Source organism: Pelodiscus sinensis, chromosome 16 (genome assembly GCF_049634645.1).
Source record: "Pelodiscus sinensis isolate JC-2024 chromosome 16, ASM4963464v1, whole genome shotgun sequence".
Taxonomy (NCBI): Eukaryota; Metazoa; Chordata; order Testudines; family Trionychidae; genus Pelodiscus; species Pelodiscus sinensis.
Genome location: NC_134726.1, coordinates 26,817,033 through 26,835,585, shown reverse-complemented (window position 1 = coordinate 26,835,585; position 18,553 = coordinate 26,817,033). Strand labels below are relative to the sequence as shown.

At 39.7% G+C, this 18,553-nt stretch overlaps 3 protein-coding genes across 8 annotated transcripts in view; 1 reads left to right on the top strand and 2 right to left on the bottom strand.

Moving 5' to 3' along the window:
- The window catches only part of CHLSN (cholesin), a 236,458-nt gene that overhangs the window by 40,075 nt on the left and 177,830 nt on the right, over positions 1-18,553 (top strand). The window lies entirely within an intron of this gene.
- GPER1 (G protein-coupled estrogen receptor 1) lies at positions 4,843-7,188 on the bottom strand. The gene has a single exon (XM_075899560.1). The coding sequence runs from the start codon at positions 6,133-6,135 to the stop codon at positions 5,059-5,061; it is 1,077 nt and encodes a 358-aa protein (XP_075755675.1). The 5' UTR covers positions 6,136-7,188; the 3' UTR covers positions 4,843-5,058.
- LOC102456427 (uncharacterized) overlaps positions 7,451-18,553 on the bottom strand; it is a 47,503-nt gene continuing 36,400 nt past the window's right edge. For both annotated transcript variants that reach the window (XM_025178694.2, XM_075899559.1), the window contains one exon: positions 7,451-18,454. In XM_025178694.2, the coding sequence (XP_025034479.1) occupies positions 17,388-18,454 (1,067 nt within the window). In that variant the 3' untranslated portion in view covers positions 7,451-17,387. The remainder of the gene's footprint in view (positions 18,455-18,553) is intronic.

Sequence of the window (18,553 nt, the reverse complement as noted above, 5' to 3'; positions counted from 1 at the left end):
AGAGCAAATAGTCGATATTCTATTCCAGGGGTCCCCAACGCAGAGCCCGCGGGCGCCATGGCGCCCGCCCGGGCATTTATGTGCGCCCACGCCAGTGTTTTAAAAACAGTAGTCTCCAAAGTGGGGTGCATGCACTCCCTCGGATGTCTTGCAAACCAGCGTCTCCCCTCTCAGCTGTTGCATGGCGGCATGCACTCCCTCCAAGAGACTTGCGCACCCTCTCCACGCAGCAGCTGAGAGGGGAGGCGCCAGGTTTGCAAGACATCTGAGGGAGCGCATGTGTGGCATGTTCAAATGCCCGCGCAACAGCTGAGAGGGGAGACGCTCGGTGTGCTGTGACGTCACGGCCCGGGACTTTAAATTTTAAAACTGCGCGGCCCGGCTCCAGGCCTGGCACAAGGTCAGGGGTCACGGAAGCAGCTGTGGCCGGGCCCGATCACAGGATCAAATTGGAAGGCAGAAGGTGGGGGTGCGGGAAAAATAGGTGGAAGAGGTGGGAGAGGAAGGGGCTTGTGCTGAGGGGAGGGGGGCAGGTCAGGAGAAGAAAGGGGAAGGCACCAAGGGACAGCGTGGTGGAGAGACAAATGCCAGGGGGCGAACTGGAGACAATGAGGAAAAGGGCAGGAGGGGAGGTATCAGTGGGAGGGGGGACAGAGTGATGCTGGGAGAGGAGAGGGTAAGGGCATTGAGGGCTAGAGGGGGGAGGGGGAAGTGCTGGGAGGAGGCTTGAAAGAAGGGGTGTGCATGAGGAAGGCGGGGATGGAGCAAGTTATGTGTGAGGGCACAGGAGCATGAGGGGAACGGGGGCAAAGGGTGATGAGGGGGTGGGCATCAGGGAAAAAGAGGACAAAGGGGGCAGGGGCAGTGAGGGAAGGGGAGGCACCAGGAGGGTGCAGGGGTAAGGGAAGGTGCAGGTGCCAAGGGATTCTTGGGGTGAAGCAGAAGGGCAGATACCTGCAGGGGAGAGACCAGTACCAGAGGGGAGAGGCCGGGCAGGTGTATAGAGGGAAGTGTTAGGAAAGGGGGTAGCTCACATAATCAGAGTGGGGTTACTGGAGGAGTGGGCACAGGGGGGAGAGAAGGGCTGGTGGAGGGGGGCAGGTCTCAGGAGGGCTGAGGGCAGTGAGAAGGGCAGGTGTTTCTTACTTGTAACCTGTAAGAAAAGTTACAAGTGCAGTTATCCTGCATTTACAAGTGCCTCCTGGCTTTGCACCCCCTTGCCGCAGGAAGTGCCTCCAGACAGCACTCTGTTGTTCCCCCAGCAGGGTGAGAAGGGGGAGGGAGCTCAGTCTCCCTGCCCCATACAGTGGGGATCCTTACCCAGCCATGAGGCCGCTCGCTGTAAGAAGAACAAGCTGCTGCCTGCACATGTGGAGGAGGCAGCTGTGTGGCCGGACCAGGGGCCTTGCATGGCAGGCAGTCCCATGGGGGAAGGAGGGAACCACATGGTGCTGGGGCAGTGGGTGGCAAAGTAGCCAGAAACCACATGCCACCAGAAACCCACCCCAGCCTGAAAAGCCCCAATGGAGCCTCCTGTGCGCTCTTCGGGGGAGGGAGGACGCTGTTGCTGCTGCACTGTGCCGCTTGAGGAGCAATGGAAGTGTACAGTCTCGGTCTGTGTGAAATGTCTGGTGGGACTTTCCAGGACATTTCTCTACTCGATGGGGACACTGGGACTTAGTACCTATAACCAGGACAGTCCCAGAAAATTTGGGACGTAAGGTCAGGGTACTTATAACTTAAAGCAAGGTAAGGGTTTGGTTATGGACCTGCTCCAGCCAGAGGACATGAACCCCTCCCCCGGCTGTGCCCACTACAGCAGACATGGAGATGCACTTCTCACTAGCCCCAAGCTGCTATCGTGAGAGAGATATAGTTCTCTCTCCCCATGACAACCTCCATATTGAACCCCTGATACCTGTCGTGTGTTTGCCCCAAATCCTGTGCAAAGTTGGACAAGTGAGGTCTCTAATGAAAGCTTGTGCTATGCTGATTCTATTTATGCTACTTGTATACATGTGTGAATTTTGTCTGTAAAATTATGAATATGGGTTCTGTACTTGTATTTTAAATGTTTTATGTCTGGGAGACAGCAGCAGTGAGGAGTGATTAATCAGTGAATAGCTGTGCTGTTGCATGAACAATGACTCTTATGTGTTGCCAATAAACACCTGAGGAATTTGGCTGCTAACCTGCAGACCAGCAGGTACACTATGGCTCCTTGCTTAAAGGGACACGGAGAGGTCATTTGATCATGTGGTCAGCTCCATTTTGGGAGGTACCCTCACTCAGGAGAACAATAGATTTCCCTCCATATGGGCAAGATTATAAAAGGATCTTGGGGGTTCCTCCATCTTTGTCTTCAATCCTATTCTTGACTTCAGAACAGCTCTGCTATGAACACAGAGCTAGGAAGGATCTGTTGACCCATCCTAACATAGGATGTACTCCAGAGACTTTTAAGCTAGCAGCTTATTACATCTCTGCTCAGAGCCTGGATCAAGAGCTTGGTGATTGATGTATGTAATGTGCTTTCTTGAATAATTTTACTCTCGCCCTTCTCTCTCTTTTTATTAATAAACCTTTAGATTTTAGATGCTAAAGGATAGGTACAGCAGTAAATTGACCTGGAACTATGAGTAGTCTTTTGGGACGGGAGAACCTGTTCGTAGTTGGTGAGATTGGTTTTTGTGTAAGGAGTGGTGGCTGGTTGTGGTACAGGTAAAGCTGGGTTATCTAAGGGGATTGCTTATGAGACTTCTTGCTGGCCAGAGTGGCAGCTGAAGTACTCTGTGTGATTGATTTGATGCCTTGTAGAGAAGGACCCCAATCTTGAACTATAAGTAGTTCTGGTTCTAAGCAGTTTGCCCTGATTTGACCCTCACAGTAGTGCCCCCAGACCCACCGTTATACATGGTATTGTTTTGAGTGTGTGTTCGGTTTTTTTAAGCACATGTAAGATATTTTGAGTAATTTTGATGCTTGAGAGGGACACTCCAGGATTTTTGTACATGCATGCGTGGTGACTGACTTATCTGCAGTGCTTACCTGAGGGAAGAATCCATTCCTTCAAGTCTATGCCAGTTAAAATGCCATTCTTTCCAGGATGAAGTTAATATACAGGGACAATAAATAGCTGGTGAATAACGTTGGTTAATTGCAGAGATGCAAGCGGGTGGGGAAAGAACAAAACACCACATGTTAGATAGTAGGAATATAGGAGATTTGTTGCTAAGTGTTGTGTAGCAACTCATTCTACATGTAGAAGACACGATACCAGACACCCTCCCTGGGAGATGAATTCACACTCCCACGGGAAAGATGTGCAAAAGTGAAATTGTTCCTCAGATGCTCTGGATAATGAAAATATGCAAATAAAACCAAAGAACAAACAGGTATAAGAAACACCAACATACACGTTTCTTGTACGTCAATTTGAGGAATATCTGTATAGCTAAATGTGGTGTTAATCCTCCCATCACCCAGTGGTACCTATGCACCTAGAGATCAAGTCTTTTGTGGTTATAGCTTCCATTAAGAAACTTTTCAAGTATTTCAGCAGAAATGTAATTGCATGTGAAATATTCTTAAAAAATATTTTAAAAAAACCCTTGTTCATGTGTCATACTCATGCCCATGTAGAATACATGTAAAGTGGGAATAAAGGGGTCTTATCTCAGTTTGGAGAGATTTGCATGCGTAACTACTTGAATATAGAGATGAGATTATATGTCTGTGTCCTGTTCTGTGCAATTCAGTGACATAAGTAATATTTCAGTGTTTCTGTGTTGGTTTTTTTTTTAAGTGCTCCTAATGTGATCTTTTTTCACCTTCTGTGAAGGCCTTGCCTTAATGTATTACATGCTATATGCCAGGGCATCTGAGATCAAGGCTCAGTTATTGGTTTCAAGGCAGGCAGAATTTGGAAAATTCCTCCTCCCCCATTCCACTGTGTAATGCTAAGATGTTTTTGCTTTTACTTCTTGATCTGACTTTTCTGAAAAGGAGAAAATCCATAAAAAAGCCAGCAGGCATCTAAGATCCTGGAAGTCCAGTGGATTTGAGAGGAAAAAACCCTGATGGCTAATCATTTTCTCAATTATAGAAGTTGTGATGCCAAAAAATACATTTTAATTAGAGCTTCTTACACTGTCACTTTTTGCAGTAGGCAAGTATTTTTTAAAAACAACATTCCATTTTTACAGCCAAGACAGTTATTGTTACAATATTAACAAGTCTCAATTTTCATTTAAATGTGGTGACTGATGTAAATGTGTTTGTGTGTATACATACACACACAAATATTAATATGAAGATAGCAGTAGTTTAGGGCACTTCAATGTGACATTTGCACTTGTGACAAAATACCCTGATTTTCCTTTGGACAACATTTAAAAATAAAATGAAGCAGCAAAATTTGCTTTTGATGGGTTCTCTGAGATAAGGTAATGTACGGAAGGAGGTGACTGTGTGACTTCAGACTTGAAGTAAACATTATAAACTAGGAAAGAATCTGCATGCTAGTATATTACATTAAGAGAAACAAAAAATCAATGACTCAAATGTGTTAGAACAGAAAGCATATGCAGCACTGTGCACAGCACAATAGTTTTTCACAAAGTTGTCAGATGGCTATATTTAGATGGAAAATCAGTAATTTTTTTCTGTATCTCCACATCAATGTGTTGTAATGGGTTTTCTCACTGTTGTGGCAACTTCATTATTTAAGTGGAAACATCTAGCATATTACATATAGCAAAGTAGCTATTCTCTGATAATTGAGTTATCTTGTTTCTTCCTAGCTCAATAATATTTTCTGATAAATCATGCAAAACTAAAGGCTCCTTATTAGTCAGCTTTTAATTAGTCTGTTGATAATTAAATACAAATCTAACTAAAATGTATTGTTCCCCATTGAAATCTTGTCATAAAAATATTTAGAGAATAAACCTTCAATACTCAGCAAGGCATTGTATATACATATATTTTACTGTTAGTCACAAGCATTATAGTTTATATTTGTGCAATTTTCAGTTGTTTTTATATAGCACTACTAAATTAAACTTCTGATTGCTCATTACTGTCAGGAATAACTGACTTTAGGGCAGCATGACAAAAACGATTGAATGTTGACATTTTAGTTTTTTGTTCAACATACAATCGTAATTTGTGTCTAAAAGTTTCACCTAGAAAACTGTAAATCAGAGGGTTCAAACAGCTGTTAGAAAAGGCTGCTAGGTTTACAATATGTCCAGTTAGGGGATAATCATGCCGAAAAGATGGGTTGCCTGAAGAGATTGTCTTTCCTTTCTCTTGAAGAAGCTGAACACTAATGAAGACATTTTCAGGTAGCCAGCAGATAAAAAAAACCAGGACAACTACAAATATCATTCGAAGAGCCTTCTGGCGCCGTAGTCGAAGACTCCTGTGTTTGTGTGCTGTTACAAGAACTCGAGCAATTAATGAGTAACAAAGGCCGATGATTACAAAGGGGATTATAAACCCCAAAGTTATTTCTAACCACTGGATTTCTTCTACATCTGCGAAACAAAAGTAGATCTCTCCAGTGTGCTGCAAATGTACAGCTGTAAATGGCACTAGTGTTGCAGAGATAGATGCCATCCATATGAGGCCACAGCTTAATCTAGCATGTTGCATAGTGCGAAATATGTTGGACCTCATTACTTTTGCAAGTGCTATATATCTGTCAAAACTCATCCATGTCAAAAAGAAAATGCTGCTATACATGTTGATCTGAAGAAACAGAGACATGGAAGTACAAATAATAGTGATATCATAGTACTTTTCATCAAGATTAAAAACCTCAATGAGGGAGTCAGCAACTAAAATCAGATCAGCTACTGCAAGATTTATGAAGTACAGGTCAGGGATAGTCATCTTTTCACGAAAACTTATGTTCACAACTAAAATCAGAATGTTTCCTACAAAGCCAATAGGGAAAAGAAAAATAGTGTAAAGGCATGATAAGAAAAGCCCAATAATGTATTGTTGGTGTTCTTCTGATTCATCAGCCAAGCTAGAAGGCATGCTTTCATTACATAAATATGATCCATTTCGTTCAAAAGATGTGCTGTTACAAATAAATGGCAATAATGCTCCTGTGTAAGATTCCATGGTTAAGGTATCTGCTCGAAAGATTACATCAATATTTACGCGTTGACTTTTCAGGCCAAAATGGTAAATTGTTGATTTCCAAAGAGGTTTCAGCAAGAATTTTAAGGATTTGGAAATAGGGGTTTTGTTGTGTATAAAATGTTTAAACTGTTTGGAAATGGAATGGAAGCCAAATTAATTAGGCTTAGAATGACTGGAAATTTATCAGTTACAGAAAATAAATTAATTTCCTATTTGTAAGATTCCATGTACAAGGTAAGTGAGAAAATTTAATACCCAATCATGTGGGGCCTTTCTGAACGTAATGATAATTGAATTGCATATACAATGTTTCTTCACAAATGTTTCTTCTTGAAATTGGAAAGTGGAAGATTATTTGGTCCATTCATTCCTTTTAACAATTGCTGAATATCCTTGGATCTGCAATTAGTAAATGAAAAATTATTAATCTCATGCTTAGATGATTTATGTTAATGTTTTTAAAGCTCAGGCATTCAATCGTATAGGGATTGTGAGTTTACACTTATTCACATACACAAGTAATTTTGTGTTTAGGAGCTTGATGCTCGAATACATATAAACAAATATTCAGCCAAAAAAGCATTTAACGTACATGAGAGAAATTATTAGGAGCAGTCAGCTCAAACATGTGCTAATCAGGCGCTCTTAATATTGATGAATAGAAGAGGGGGATGCATCAGTAAAGCTGACCCATTAATCTCTGGGGTAGGAGAGGAACTTTTCTATGTATCATATTCCTTGTTTTCATAGTTAAATAGCAAGCTTATTAAAGAGCATAGCCTTTGGCTGCAAAAATGTTAGCAAAATCTAGACAGACGAAATGTCCTTCTGCTTATGGAGGAAGACAGAAGGAAAAGACATCTTTTTAAAAGTGAAGATAATGTGAATTTGTATTAATTTACACCATCTTCATGTTTAATCTTATTTTCTTTGCAATAAATTTTACTGAATCACCTTTCATAATGAAAATGGAGGTGAAAATGACATACCAGGGTGAACAATAAGACCTTTATTTTAATGTATGGTTATGTAAATTTGAAATCGTGGCAAGAGTTTCAACTTTTTTTTAAAGCAAGAAATGATCAATTTGAATATTTTATAATTGATTTTATATATATTTTAAAATAACAAACCTGTTTAGTAGTAGGATGATTACATTCTGTTCTGAACTATAAAAGTGAAATATATACTTGTATAAAACACATCAAAGATATATTTGGATAAATACATGAATCAATAGAATACTTTATCCTTTTATTCTTTTAAAATCTTCATGCTTTAAAATACTGGTAGGGCATGCTCCCAGGGGAGAAAAAGATCAGACTATTGTAATTGGAGAAAATTAATAGAATGCATTATGAATTTTAGTATTGATTTAATGTTTTTAAAATTATTCCAGCTATGGTTAGTCGTTAGCAGGATATATTTTGAGGCATTATTGCAGTGCAAGTCTTTGTTTGTGCAAAGCATTTTTGAGAGGTAATTTTGATTTTTTTTCAACTAGAAATCTAAGCATGTCATGAATAATAGAATTGTTGCCTTTTTCCTGAAATATTCATATTAGAAACAATTTTTGTACTTGAATGAGGTGATAAACAGCTTCAGATGCAATGAAGGGAAAATTCATGTTTTGGAATATTAATGTTTCACAAAGGTAGGTGTCTAATGATAATCTAACTATGCATAAAAGTCCACCAAATTCAAATCAATACCTTCAGCAATGAGATTGTTTGTAGCTATGTAAAGTGTTAGAATTTACCTTTAATTCCCGTGTGTCCATCCATAGTCATTTGTTCAGATCTGATTTTCTTCCACACACCATAAGGCTGGTTTATATTCAGATACACTGTTAGTGGATATGTTAATTTCAGCTATACAGACATTCAAAACTTTTAATGTTATTTAGGTGATGCCATGCTGCATTGAATGCCACCTGTTGAGCAACTTAGTAACAAAAAATCCATATAAAAGCATATTCTGTTAAACATCCTAAATAATGACTGTCATTGTTTGACAGCAAATGCAGATCTTACTGCAGATCCTTGGCAATAAAACATGGCTTTATAGATTCCCAGGGTCGTTCTAATTTGTGTTCACTTGAAGTGGTGTTGAACAGGCTTCCTTTTAAGGCTAGAATTAACCCCATTTTTGCTGGTTCCTTTTCTTTACCAAAACTAGACATAAATATTTTCGTCATATCTGTTAATGAACTTTATAATGCTCATTCTATCTTTTATTTTACCCTCCCTTTGTTTTTGAGGGAGGATAGAACTATAGATTCAAATGCTCATTGAGCCACCGCTTCAAAGATTAATTTTAAATAGCAAATAAACATGTTTTACTATGCATCTATAGCAGTTGTTGAGTTTATCTGAGAGTTTAAAGTATTTTCACAGTGCCAAGAAAAATATTTAAAAATAGTTAGAAAAATAGTTAATGAATGAGCAGAAATCTTGACTAAAATTTTCCTATACTTTGTTCTATTTCTCTCCTAATCTTTTGTATTTCATTGGTATCCTCAACTTGCTGCTGCTTAGTTGTTCAGCTGAAAACCTCTTCTATGAAATAAGCTTAATGATGCAGTGGATTTGGAGACTCAGTCTTACTTCCAAATCCCAGTAAGGCAGGTGGAGTTCTGCATTTCATCTCCAGGGGCAGAGAACTAGCTGACAGTTGCACAAACACCACCTGCCGGTTGTCAGAATTGTTCTATTATAACTGGAAAGAAAGTCTTAAGAACGTTCTAAAACCAGATAAATGTTTTAAACCTTTATTTCTCATTTGAAAGAACAAAACCAAAGTTCATATGCACAATGTTCAAAGTGTTAAATTTTACTTATATTTTTATACTTAGGATCTTTTATTGTAAAATGCCACTCATTGCTCTACTTCTATGCAGTATTATATAACTATTCTTCTAAGGATGGTTTTAAGCATGGGTCCTCATGTTCAGGATTTTCAAAAGTTCAAATTACAAATTCAGCTTGGGATAGAAGTAGGCAGGTTAAGATGTAGTTAATTGGCTAATCAAATAGTTGATCGAATTTTTATCAGCTACACAGTTAGTCGATAAAGGAAGGTAGCCTGGCTCAGTCCTGGGTCACGTTGAGTCTGGAACCTACTCCCACTGTGGCTGTGCTGTTTAAATGTAGTAAGAACCAGGTGGGTAGCTGGACTGACCGCGGGCAGAGGCTGCTCCAACTGCAGCCCCTCTCTGCGGGGGGTCCCATTTGATAGAGGCAGCAGTGTGGAGGTGGGGCGACAGGCACCACAACAGAGATGGCGCCGGGGAACCTCCTTTTAAGCCAACTCTCCATCCCCCTAGTGCCCGCTCCTGCTCCTCCCATTGCTGCCTCTTATACAGAGGCAGCAAAGTAGGGGGGAATGCGAGTAGTTGACTTGACTGATAAGCCTACGCTTATTGGTTAGTCGACGAGTCAGCTACTCACTTACATCCCTAGATAGACGTAGTCAGCCTGATGCCCTTGTTACATGTTTAGAAATCATTGTTAAAATTCCCTGAGCTGTTTTGGTGTCCTTTTTTATTTGAAGTAAGAGAGGAACAAGATTTGTTTTCTTGTGTAAAACTTGAGTAAAAGGGCCTTGCACGTTTCTGATAAGTGGATGATGGGCTTTTCTTGATCTTGTTGCAGCAAAAATACTGCCTCACTGAGTTGTGCTAAGTTATAGAGGGAACAGTGTCACGAAAACAAAGCTGCAGTTTAAAATACCTTTTTCTGAACATCAGTTGGCTTTATATTAAAATACATAATTTTGTAAAAAGTACTGATTCTTTTGGTATTTTGGAGAAAATGAACATTTTTAAATGACCAAGGTATTTTCTTTGACACTAGCCACTAAGTAGCTGTTTTTATAAAGCAGAAAAAAGTCAAACCCAGAATTATTATAATTTTATGAGTTCTGTATTCATCAGACTACACAAAATGTGCAATGCAGTCATGCTCTATTGAAGTTTCTTGGAACCTTTCTCAAAAAGGTCGAAACATATTCAAATATGAACGTAGGCTTACGTTTGTCTAGCTATAACTATGTTATTGACTAATACAGTGACATCTTAACATTCAGCCTTGTCATGGTAAAAAGGGATATAAAATGATTCCAACGCATTTTACTGGCTGTTGAACATTGTACCCTTCTGTCTCATTAGCTTTGCTGATATTCTAGACATATTTGATAGTAAAGGATGTCTTAACAAACCATATATTAATGGAGTTTATGGTACCTCCTGACTACATCAACTTTATTGTTGCTAATAATGCACTTGATAATTACTGGTACCTCTGAGCATGGGATGTGAGAATGAGAATAGAAAAAAAATCACAGTTAAGGAACTAGTTCCAAGAGGCTTATAAGAACATAAGAATGGCCATATTGGGTCAGACCAAAGGTCCATCCAGCCCAGTACCCTGTCTGCCAACAGTGGCCAATACCAGTTGCCCCAGAGGGAGTGAATCGAACAGGTAATGATGAAATGATCTTTTTCCTGCCATCTATCTCCACCCTCTGACAAACAGAGGCTGGGGACACCATGCCTTACCTGTACTGGCTAATAGCAATTTATGGTCTTAACCTCCATGAATTTATCTAGTTCTCTTTTAAACCCTGTTATAGTCCTAGCCTCACAGCCTCCTCAGGCAAGGAGTTCCACAGATTGACTATGTGTTGTGTGAAGAACAACTTCCTTTTATTTGTTTTAAACTTGCTGCCCATTAATTTCATTTGGTGGCCCCTAGTTCTTATATTATGAGAACAAGTAAATAACTTTTCCTTATTCACTTTCTCCACACCACTCATGATTTTATAGACCTCTATCATATCCCCCTTATTCTCCTCTTTTCCAAGCTGAAAAGTCCCAATCTCTTTAATCTCTCCTCATATGGGACCCGTTCCAAACCCCTAATCATTTTAGTGCCCTTCTCTGAACCTTTTTTAATTCCAGTATATCTTTTTTGAGATGAGTAGACAACATCTGTACGCAGTATTCCAGATGTGGGCATACCATGGATTTATATAAGGGCAATAAGATATTCTCCATCTTACTTTCTGTCCCTTTTTAATGATTCCTAACATCCTGTTTGTTTTTTGACTACCGCTCCACACTGCGTGGACATCTTCAGAGAACTATCCAAAATGACTCCGAGATCTCTTTCCTGAATAGTTGTAGCTAAATTAGCCCCCATCATATTATATGTATAGTTAGGGTTATTTTTCCCAATGTGCATTACTTTACATTTATCCACATTAAATTTCATTTGCCATTTTGTTGCCCAGTCACTTAGTTTGGTGAGATCTTTTTGAAGTTCTTCACAGTCTGCTTTGGTCTTAACTACCTTGAGCAGTTTAGTATCGTCTGCAAACTTTGCCACCTCACTGTTTACCCCTTTTTCCAGATCATTTATGAATATGTTGAATAGGATTGGTCCTAGGACTGACCCTTGTGGAACACCACTAGTTACCCCTCTTCATTCTGAAAATTTACCATTTATTCCTACCATTTGTTTCCTGTCTTTTAACCAGTTCTCAGTCCATGAAAGGATCTTCCCTCTTATCCCGTGACAACTTAATTTACTTAAGAGCCTTTGGTTAAGGGACCTCATCAAAGGCTTTCTGGAAATCTAAGTACACTATATCTACTGGATCCCCCTTGTCCACATGTTTGTTGACCCCTTCAAAGAACTCTAATAGATTAGGAACACATGATTTCCCTTTACAGAAGCCATGTTGACTTTTGCCCAACAAATTATGTTCTTCTATGTGTCAGACAATTTTATTCTTTACTATTGTTTCAACTAATTTGCCTGGTACTGATGTTAGACTTACCGGTCTGTAATTGCCGGGATCACCTCTAGAGCCCTTTTTAAATATTGGCGTTACTTTAGCTATCTTCTAGTCATTGGGTACAGACGCTGATTTAAAGGATAGGTTACAAACCATAGTTAATAGTTCCGCAATTTCACATTTGAGTTCTTTCAGAACTCTTGGGTGAATGCCATCCGGTCCCGCTGACTTGTTACTGTTAAGTTTATCAATTAATTCCAAAACCTCCATTAATGACACTTCAGTTTGAGACAAGTCCTCAGATTTGTCACCTACAAAGGACGGGTCAGGTTTGGGAATCTCCCTAACATCCTCAGCCGTGAAGACTGAAGCGAAGAATTCATTTAGTTTCTCCGCAATGACTTTATTGTCTTTAAGTGCTCCTTTTGTATCTCGATCTTCCAGATCCAATTATTTGTGATTGTGTTACAATTGACTATTTTGTATGTAATAGCATTTAATAATTTTGTGTTTAACAAACAGGATTTAGTGACTGTAATTTTTGTGTTCTCATGTATTAGCAGTAGTTTTACAGATGGAATATATAAGAGTAGCTGTCATTCCCACATAATCTGGCAAGAGCAGCCTTTCCTCTGTATTCCCTGCCATTATGGTGCAGAAAGAATGGGACTTGTAATTGAGGTAGGAGCCTAATTGAGAACAGGGCAAGGAGCAATCCAAGCAGTGCTGCCCACCTTCCATGCTACCAGCAAAACAGCCCGCTTCTGCTGGCTACAGATTGTGGAGGAGTTTGATGAAATTTCTCACATGTGTATGAGATGAAGGCTGCTAGAAACTGCCAAGAGAAGTGTGAGACAGCACTGGAAAGTGTGCAGTAGTTGAGCCTTGGAGCATAGGACTGGGATAGCGGGCTGAAGTATTCCCAGGTGGAAGGGAAGCAGTACTCAGTGGAAAGAGGAGCAAAACTGTGAAGTAAATATAAAAGTAACATCTCCATATATGGAAAAAATTGAAATTAGTACTATCATTTGTTAAGTTTGTTGACATTAACAAAGTATAAATCTGTAGGGAAATATAAAGGATATGTTTATCCTTCTGATATAATTCAAATGCATAATCACAATATGTCTTATTTTTGGGTGTAGGTTGTTCTGTGTCCCCAAATTCTCTCAACCCTCCATAGTCTTTCTCCTGACACACTACTTTTACCTTGAAAAAAACCCTTAAGCGACATCCTTTCCCTTTGGCCCACTCCGTACACTTTCCCCAAACACAGGTAGCATCTGTTAATTTCCTCCAGTTACTAACAGTGAAGACTTCTTGATCTGAGTGGGAATGGATAGCTGTTTCCATGCTTGTTGGAAGTGCTCAACAGTGTGTATTTTGTGGACCAACTTTTTCCAAGTGAATACATTTCTCTTGTTAGCAATTTTAAGAAAATTGAATCTGTTCTGAAATGGAGGCCATCTGGATCACTGATAAATTATTTTGTAAAAAGTTTATTTTTGTTAAAATGTTACCAAAAATTGGGTTTAGTATCCCGTACTTTAAAACTTCAAGAAAAAAAGACAGTACGCTTAAAACGTCATAACTAATCATACATCTTTCACATTGCAAGCAATATCAATATAGAATAAGAAAAAATTCCACCATTAAAGAAATAGCAGTACTTTCTGGAAATCCTAATTGAGTCTCTCAGCCTTTGCTAGAGACATCAGTCTCACTTTTCAGACAGGCCCCAGGTACGTGGGTATGTATCCACATAAAACCCAGCAAAACAACCGGCATTCATTGGTTCTGTTGTTGTCCAGTCAGTGCCTAAAACTAAGGAATTAAATCTGTCCTTTCACTCCAACAAGTGATCCTTGCAGATCAGGGTTAGACTCATTGGTGGGATATTGTGTGAAAATCTTTGTGAGCGTCTGAAGAGTATATGTTCTGTTAAATATATAGAGCTTCAGAGCTCATCCTTGATACCTTATTAGTTTGTGGTGTAAGTCAAGATTTGCCTGCATATAACTGATGCCCACACTTAAAAATCACATAGTTAATTAAGTGGTACTTAAATTTGATCCAGCTATTCCATCAATAGGTGTGGTCTGAAGCTGGAGTGCTGCTGATCTTTGGAATGCAAAGGGGGGAGGGGGAGAGAGGATGCAGCATCCTGAATTATGACTCAACTGCTAATCAAATAATTTTGCACATATAATTATACCATTCTGGAGTTTGTGGTGTTTTACTATTGATCACTCACCTGAGCTAAACTAGCGAGACTTCAGTAACTCACATATACTAATTCAGCGGTGGACAGCCTGCAGTCTATCGGCATTCTTTGTGTGGCCTGTGAGACATTTTATTTACCATTTCCCACATAGGGTTGCCAGAGTCTGCTGGTTTCTGTTTGTGAAGTTTTTCTTCTAGCCTAGATTGCTCGTTGTACTAATTTGAGCTAATTGTTGTGCACACACACACCTTTAAGAAGTCCATGTCTTTTGGGTACCTATGAGCTTATGTGTATATTACACATAATATCCACCACTGAGAAATATACCAGCACATGCCCTGGATTTCTGGGAAATTTTCTAGTTTCCCCTCCTGGCAACAGGCCATGGTGATGAGGAGAACAGAGTCAATTCATATGACTCCCAAATAGGGAAGCAAGTCATGGGTTCTGTTCAGAATTCCCATGCTAACAGACGTGATCTTAATAGGTTCTGCTGCCTATAGTATCTCACTCTTGACTAAAACCCTCTAACTTATATTTGGTCACTTCCAAGTTTCTTAGGTGTTTTACCATCCTCTTTCTAGTTTATTGGCAGTCTCTTCCTGTCAAAAGTCCAGTATTCGTGGCTTTAGTGAGAGCTTAAATCTCCACGTAGTCACGCTCCAGAAATGCATGGCTTTTTTTTATATGTGAAAGTTGATCACCCTGTCAAAGGTGTTGGGTTTTTACTAGATTCTGGGCAAGCATTCCTGTCCTTCTTGTTTCCTCCCTCGTTCTTCTAAGAGATGGCTCTATCATCTATCCAGCAGGGATGATAATGGTTAACCAATAAACCTCACCCTTAACAGATGAGTCATTACAAGAAACCAGTGGGGGTTGAAGCAACCTATTGCCTGCCATGGGCAGGCAGCTACTCCACCCCTGCAGAGTATGTTGTGGATAATGTGGGGGGGGGGGGGGGGAGGGGGGGCACTGCCTCCCAATCGGTTAACTGGTTAACTAGTTAAAAGGGATTTTAATCCTTACTGTCCAGCTGGATGTCCTTTATTTTTAGCACGTGGTTGTGGTTATCTCTAGTGGCTTAACTTCTGGATAATCCTCTTTATGTCCCTTTACCACTGAGCACCAACACCAGCTGTCCACAGAAGCCTTCATCCTCTCAGGCAGACTTTCTAAGCAGAGCTCCATTGTTATAACATCTTTCTGTTCCCTTACCATCTGGGTATTAGGCCTGAGCCAATGAGTTCCCAAGCCATCAAATACTGTGCAAAAATATGTGGTTCCATCCCTAACAAAAAGAGCTCACTTCAGAACCTCTTCTGGTAAGTTCGCATGAGACCTCTCATTCAGTCCAAAATAAATCCATATAGCCTTGTAACCTATGGCAACATGCTTGTCCAAGCCCTCAAATGAAGCTTGCACTGCTGTGTCAAACAATAAAAGGGAGGTGGAAGAGGTTAAATGACTCCTTGTCTCATTGAACTGCATTAATTACCCATTCATAAGTAACCAGATAAGCCTCATTTGCATCTGAAACTGGTAGCAGTGGAACATCAGCCTGTGCTGTTGCTGCAAGGGTGCTTTCTGAACTGCCTGCTAGTGTAGATGCTGTTCTATCATCCATTTCAGAATTTCTTCCATTTTCCCTCTTTGTGCAGTGGATATTAGGGAATCCCACCTCCACTACAAAATGTTAGCCCCTAACCTATCCTCAGCAAAGTACTCAGAACCTGTTAGTCCAACTTTCCCCTTCTTGGGGTTTAGCTTTATTTATAATTATTTTGTTTATTATTTAAAAAAAAATCCTCATCCAAAGATTCCTTCCTAAAATTGGCTCTTCCTGGAGCATTGTTGGGCAACCTGTGGCTCGCAGGCTGCATGTGGCCATCGGTGTTCTGTGTGTGGCCCACAAGGCATTTTGTTTACCATTGCCCATGCAGCAAGATTGCTAGATTCTGCTGATTTCTGTCTTCATGACACTCACATAAAGAAAGCAAGGACCCGTGAACTGCAGTGTGTGTTGATTTTGCACAACATTGACTGAAAGCGCCATGCATCCAATCAAAGCACTACCATGGTTCAATCAGCATATCCCGCAAATTCTAGGTACGCAAGCGCAGTTAGCAAAACTATTCCATCCCGAGAGACAGTCTTGGTTACAACAATCTTGTGGCCCATTGATGAGAAGAACCAGTCATGTGTCCCACTCACTGGCTTAGGTTGCCCATCACTGTCCTAGAGGCTTCCCTTCAGGGCTTTCCCTGCCCTAGGTTTTTATTTCCCTCCTTTCCAAAGAGACATTCACCTTTATATTCTGGATGGAGCTACATGGATCCATCTGCCAACAAAGCTCATCACTACTTTTTGTCAGTCTTAATGTTGAGTTATAACGCCTGAGCATATCCATGCTTGTGCATTAAAGTCATCAACAAAAATCTTGTATTTCTGTACAAGGTCTTAATCTGCCATCCTGTTTCTCTGTTCTAATGTTGTGACTCATTGCAGTCCTGAAGTCTTCCCTGCGATCCAAACTGCCTTGCATTTGAGAAACTGTAACGTACACATTTCTCCAAAGGCTGTCATGAATTAATAGGCAATCTTGGAGCTCTCCACTTCTCACTCAAAAGACTGCTTTGTCCACAAGGAGAATGAAGGCAAAAATCCCCAGAATATTGATTGGCTACAAGAAGGAAGGCAGGGAGAGAGGAGAGAATGTTCTCAGGTTAGCACAGTATTTTTTCAAATTATGGAATCCTGTACAATATATCACAGTTTGAAGACTGTTTTCACTCTTGGGCCATATTTTACTGCTTTGGCGCTTCAAATTAGCCGTTATCTGTATAATGCATAAATATTGTCAATTTCTAGTAGACTATATTCCAGTTGCATGGAAATACAGTTTCCCTCTTGATTTTTGTCACTGGTAAAGATGCGTTTGCTGTGCTTTTGTTTATTTTTGTGCTTGTACATTGAAGTCATCAGGAAAGCATACTGTTCTGGCATCAATATGTGCAAGACTTTGTTTTGGTGTAGGGAAATGCCTAACAAAAATCAGTTCCTTTCATTTTGAAAACCTTGATGGTAAGTACCAAGCAACATTTTTTTCTTCAGATATTTGTAAAGCAGGTTTAGTCTTGAGCCAAAAAAGATGGACAGTTCTTGATAAAACAAGTGAAAATGTTTCAATACTTTGAGGGACAAAGGAGAGTCAATGAGGCCCACTTTCATCATCAATAGATGCTGCTCGTATTTCAGGAGACTCGTTGGTAGTATCTTTTCTGCAAACTTTTATGAGGTTCATTATGATTTTCAGTATTCCAGCCTGGTATGGTTTATGCAGAGAAAGTATGAATATCAAACTAATGCAGCTCTCACTAAACAACACTATCTCTGCTATATTCATCATTAGCTCATTCTTCGGCGTGCCAATGCTTTTGTGTATCTTTAATGTGGTCCTGGAGAGAATCATAATGTTGTAAAACAGACGGCATGCAAACATTGTTATTGTTATAGTCAGCACAGCCAGATAAGTTTGAACATTCTTTTTTAAGGTTGGAGCTTCTGGTTGGGCTTCTTTAACAAAGAATAAAATAAAACAGAATATCTGGAAAAACAATGGAATTCCAAACCCAAAGCTGAATTTAATAATCTCATATTCAGGCAATGCAAATAATGGATCTAATTGACAGTTTGTTACTTTGTGGTAGTTATCCGTACCTAGCAATGACACCACTACCAGAGATATGCAGAAGGCACATGCTAGTACAAATCCAACACATAACAGTGGCCTTTGAATTGCTTTGGTCATCACAGCAGTGCTTGATGGGAATCTATTGAGTAAAAAAGCAAGCAGCATCAAAATTAGAAGATACTGAGAATTGAAATAACTTACATTGAAAAAAAATGACAGAACTCCACACCCTAAGTAGGTTGCCATTAAATATCCAGGTCGAGTTATGACTGTAAATGAAAACAATATCATCACAATATTGCTGATGGTGAAATAAAAAAGAAATGTGTCTAATTTTTTCAAGTTATGCTGCAAGTTCTTTATGAAGATGGTCAGGATAAATATGCCAGCTATTAAACCTGTGGGTACAAAGAAGGCAATGTAGCAATGCATAAATCTTGATATGACATTTTGAGAAGCTATGAGGTCTTCTATTTTGATGGATGAGTCCAAGCTATGGCTTGGATAGCTTATCCAGGTCATGTTGTGAGAGAGCATCCTTCTGTGTAAATTTATTTTTCTTTTATGAAGATTGAAACCGCAACCTAAAATGAAAGTAAAAGTACAACTTAAAAAAACAAGTCTAAATGGTCACTCATTCACATGTTTTTAGATTTATAGCCAGAAATTCCTGAGTTCTTGTT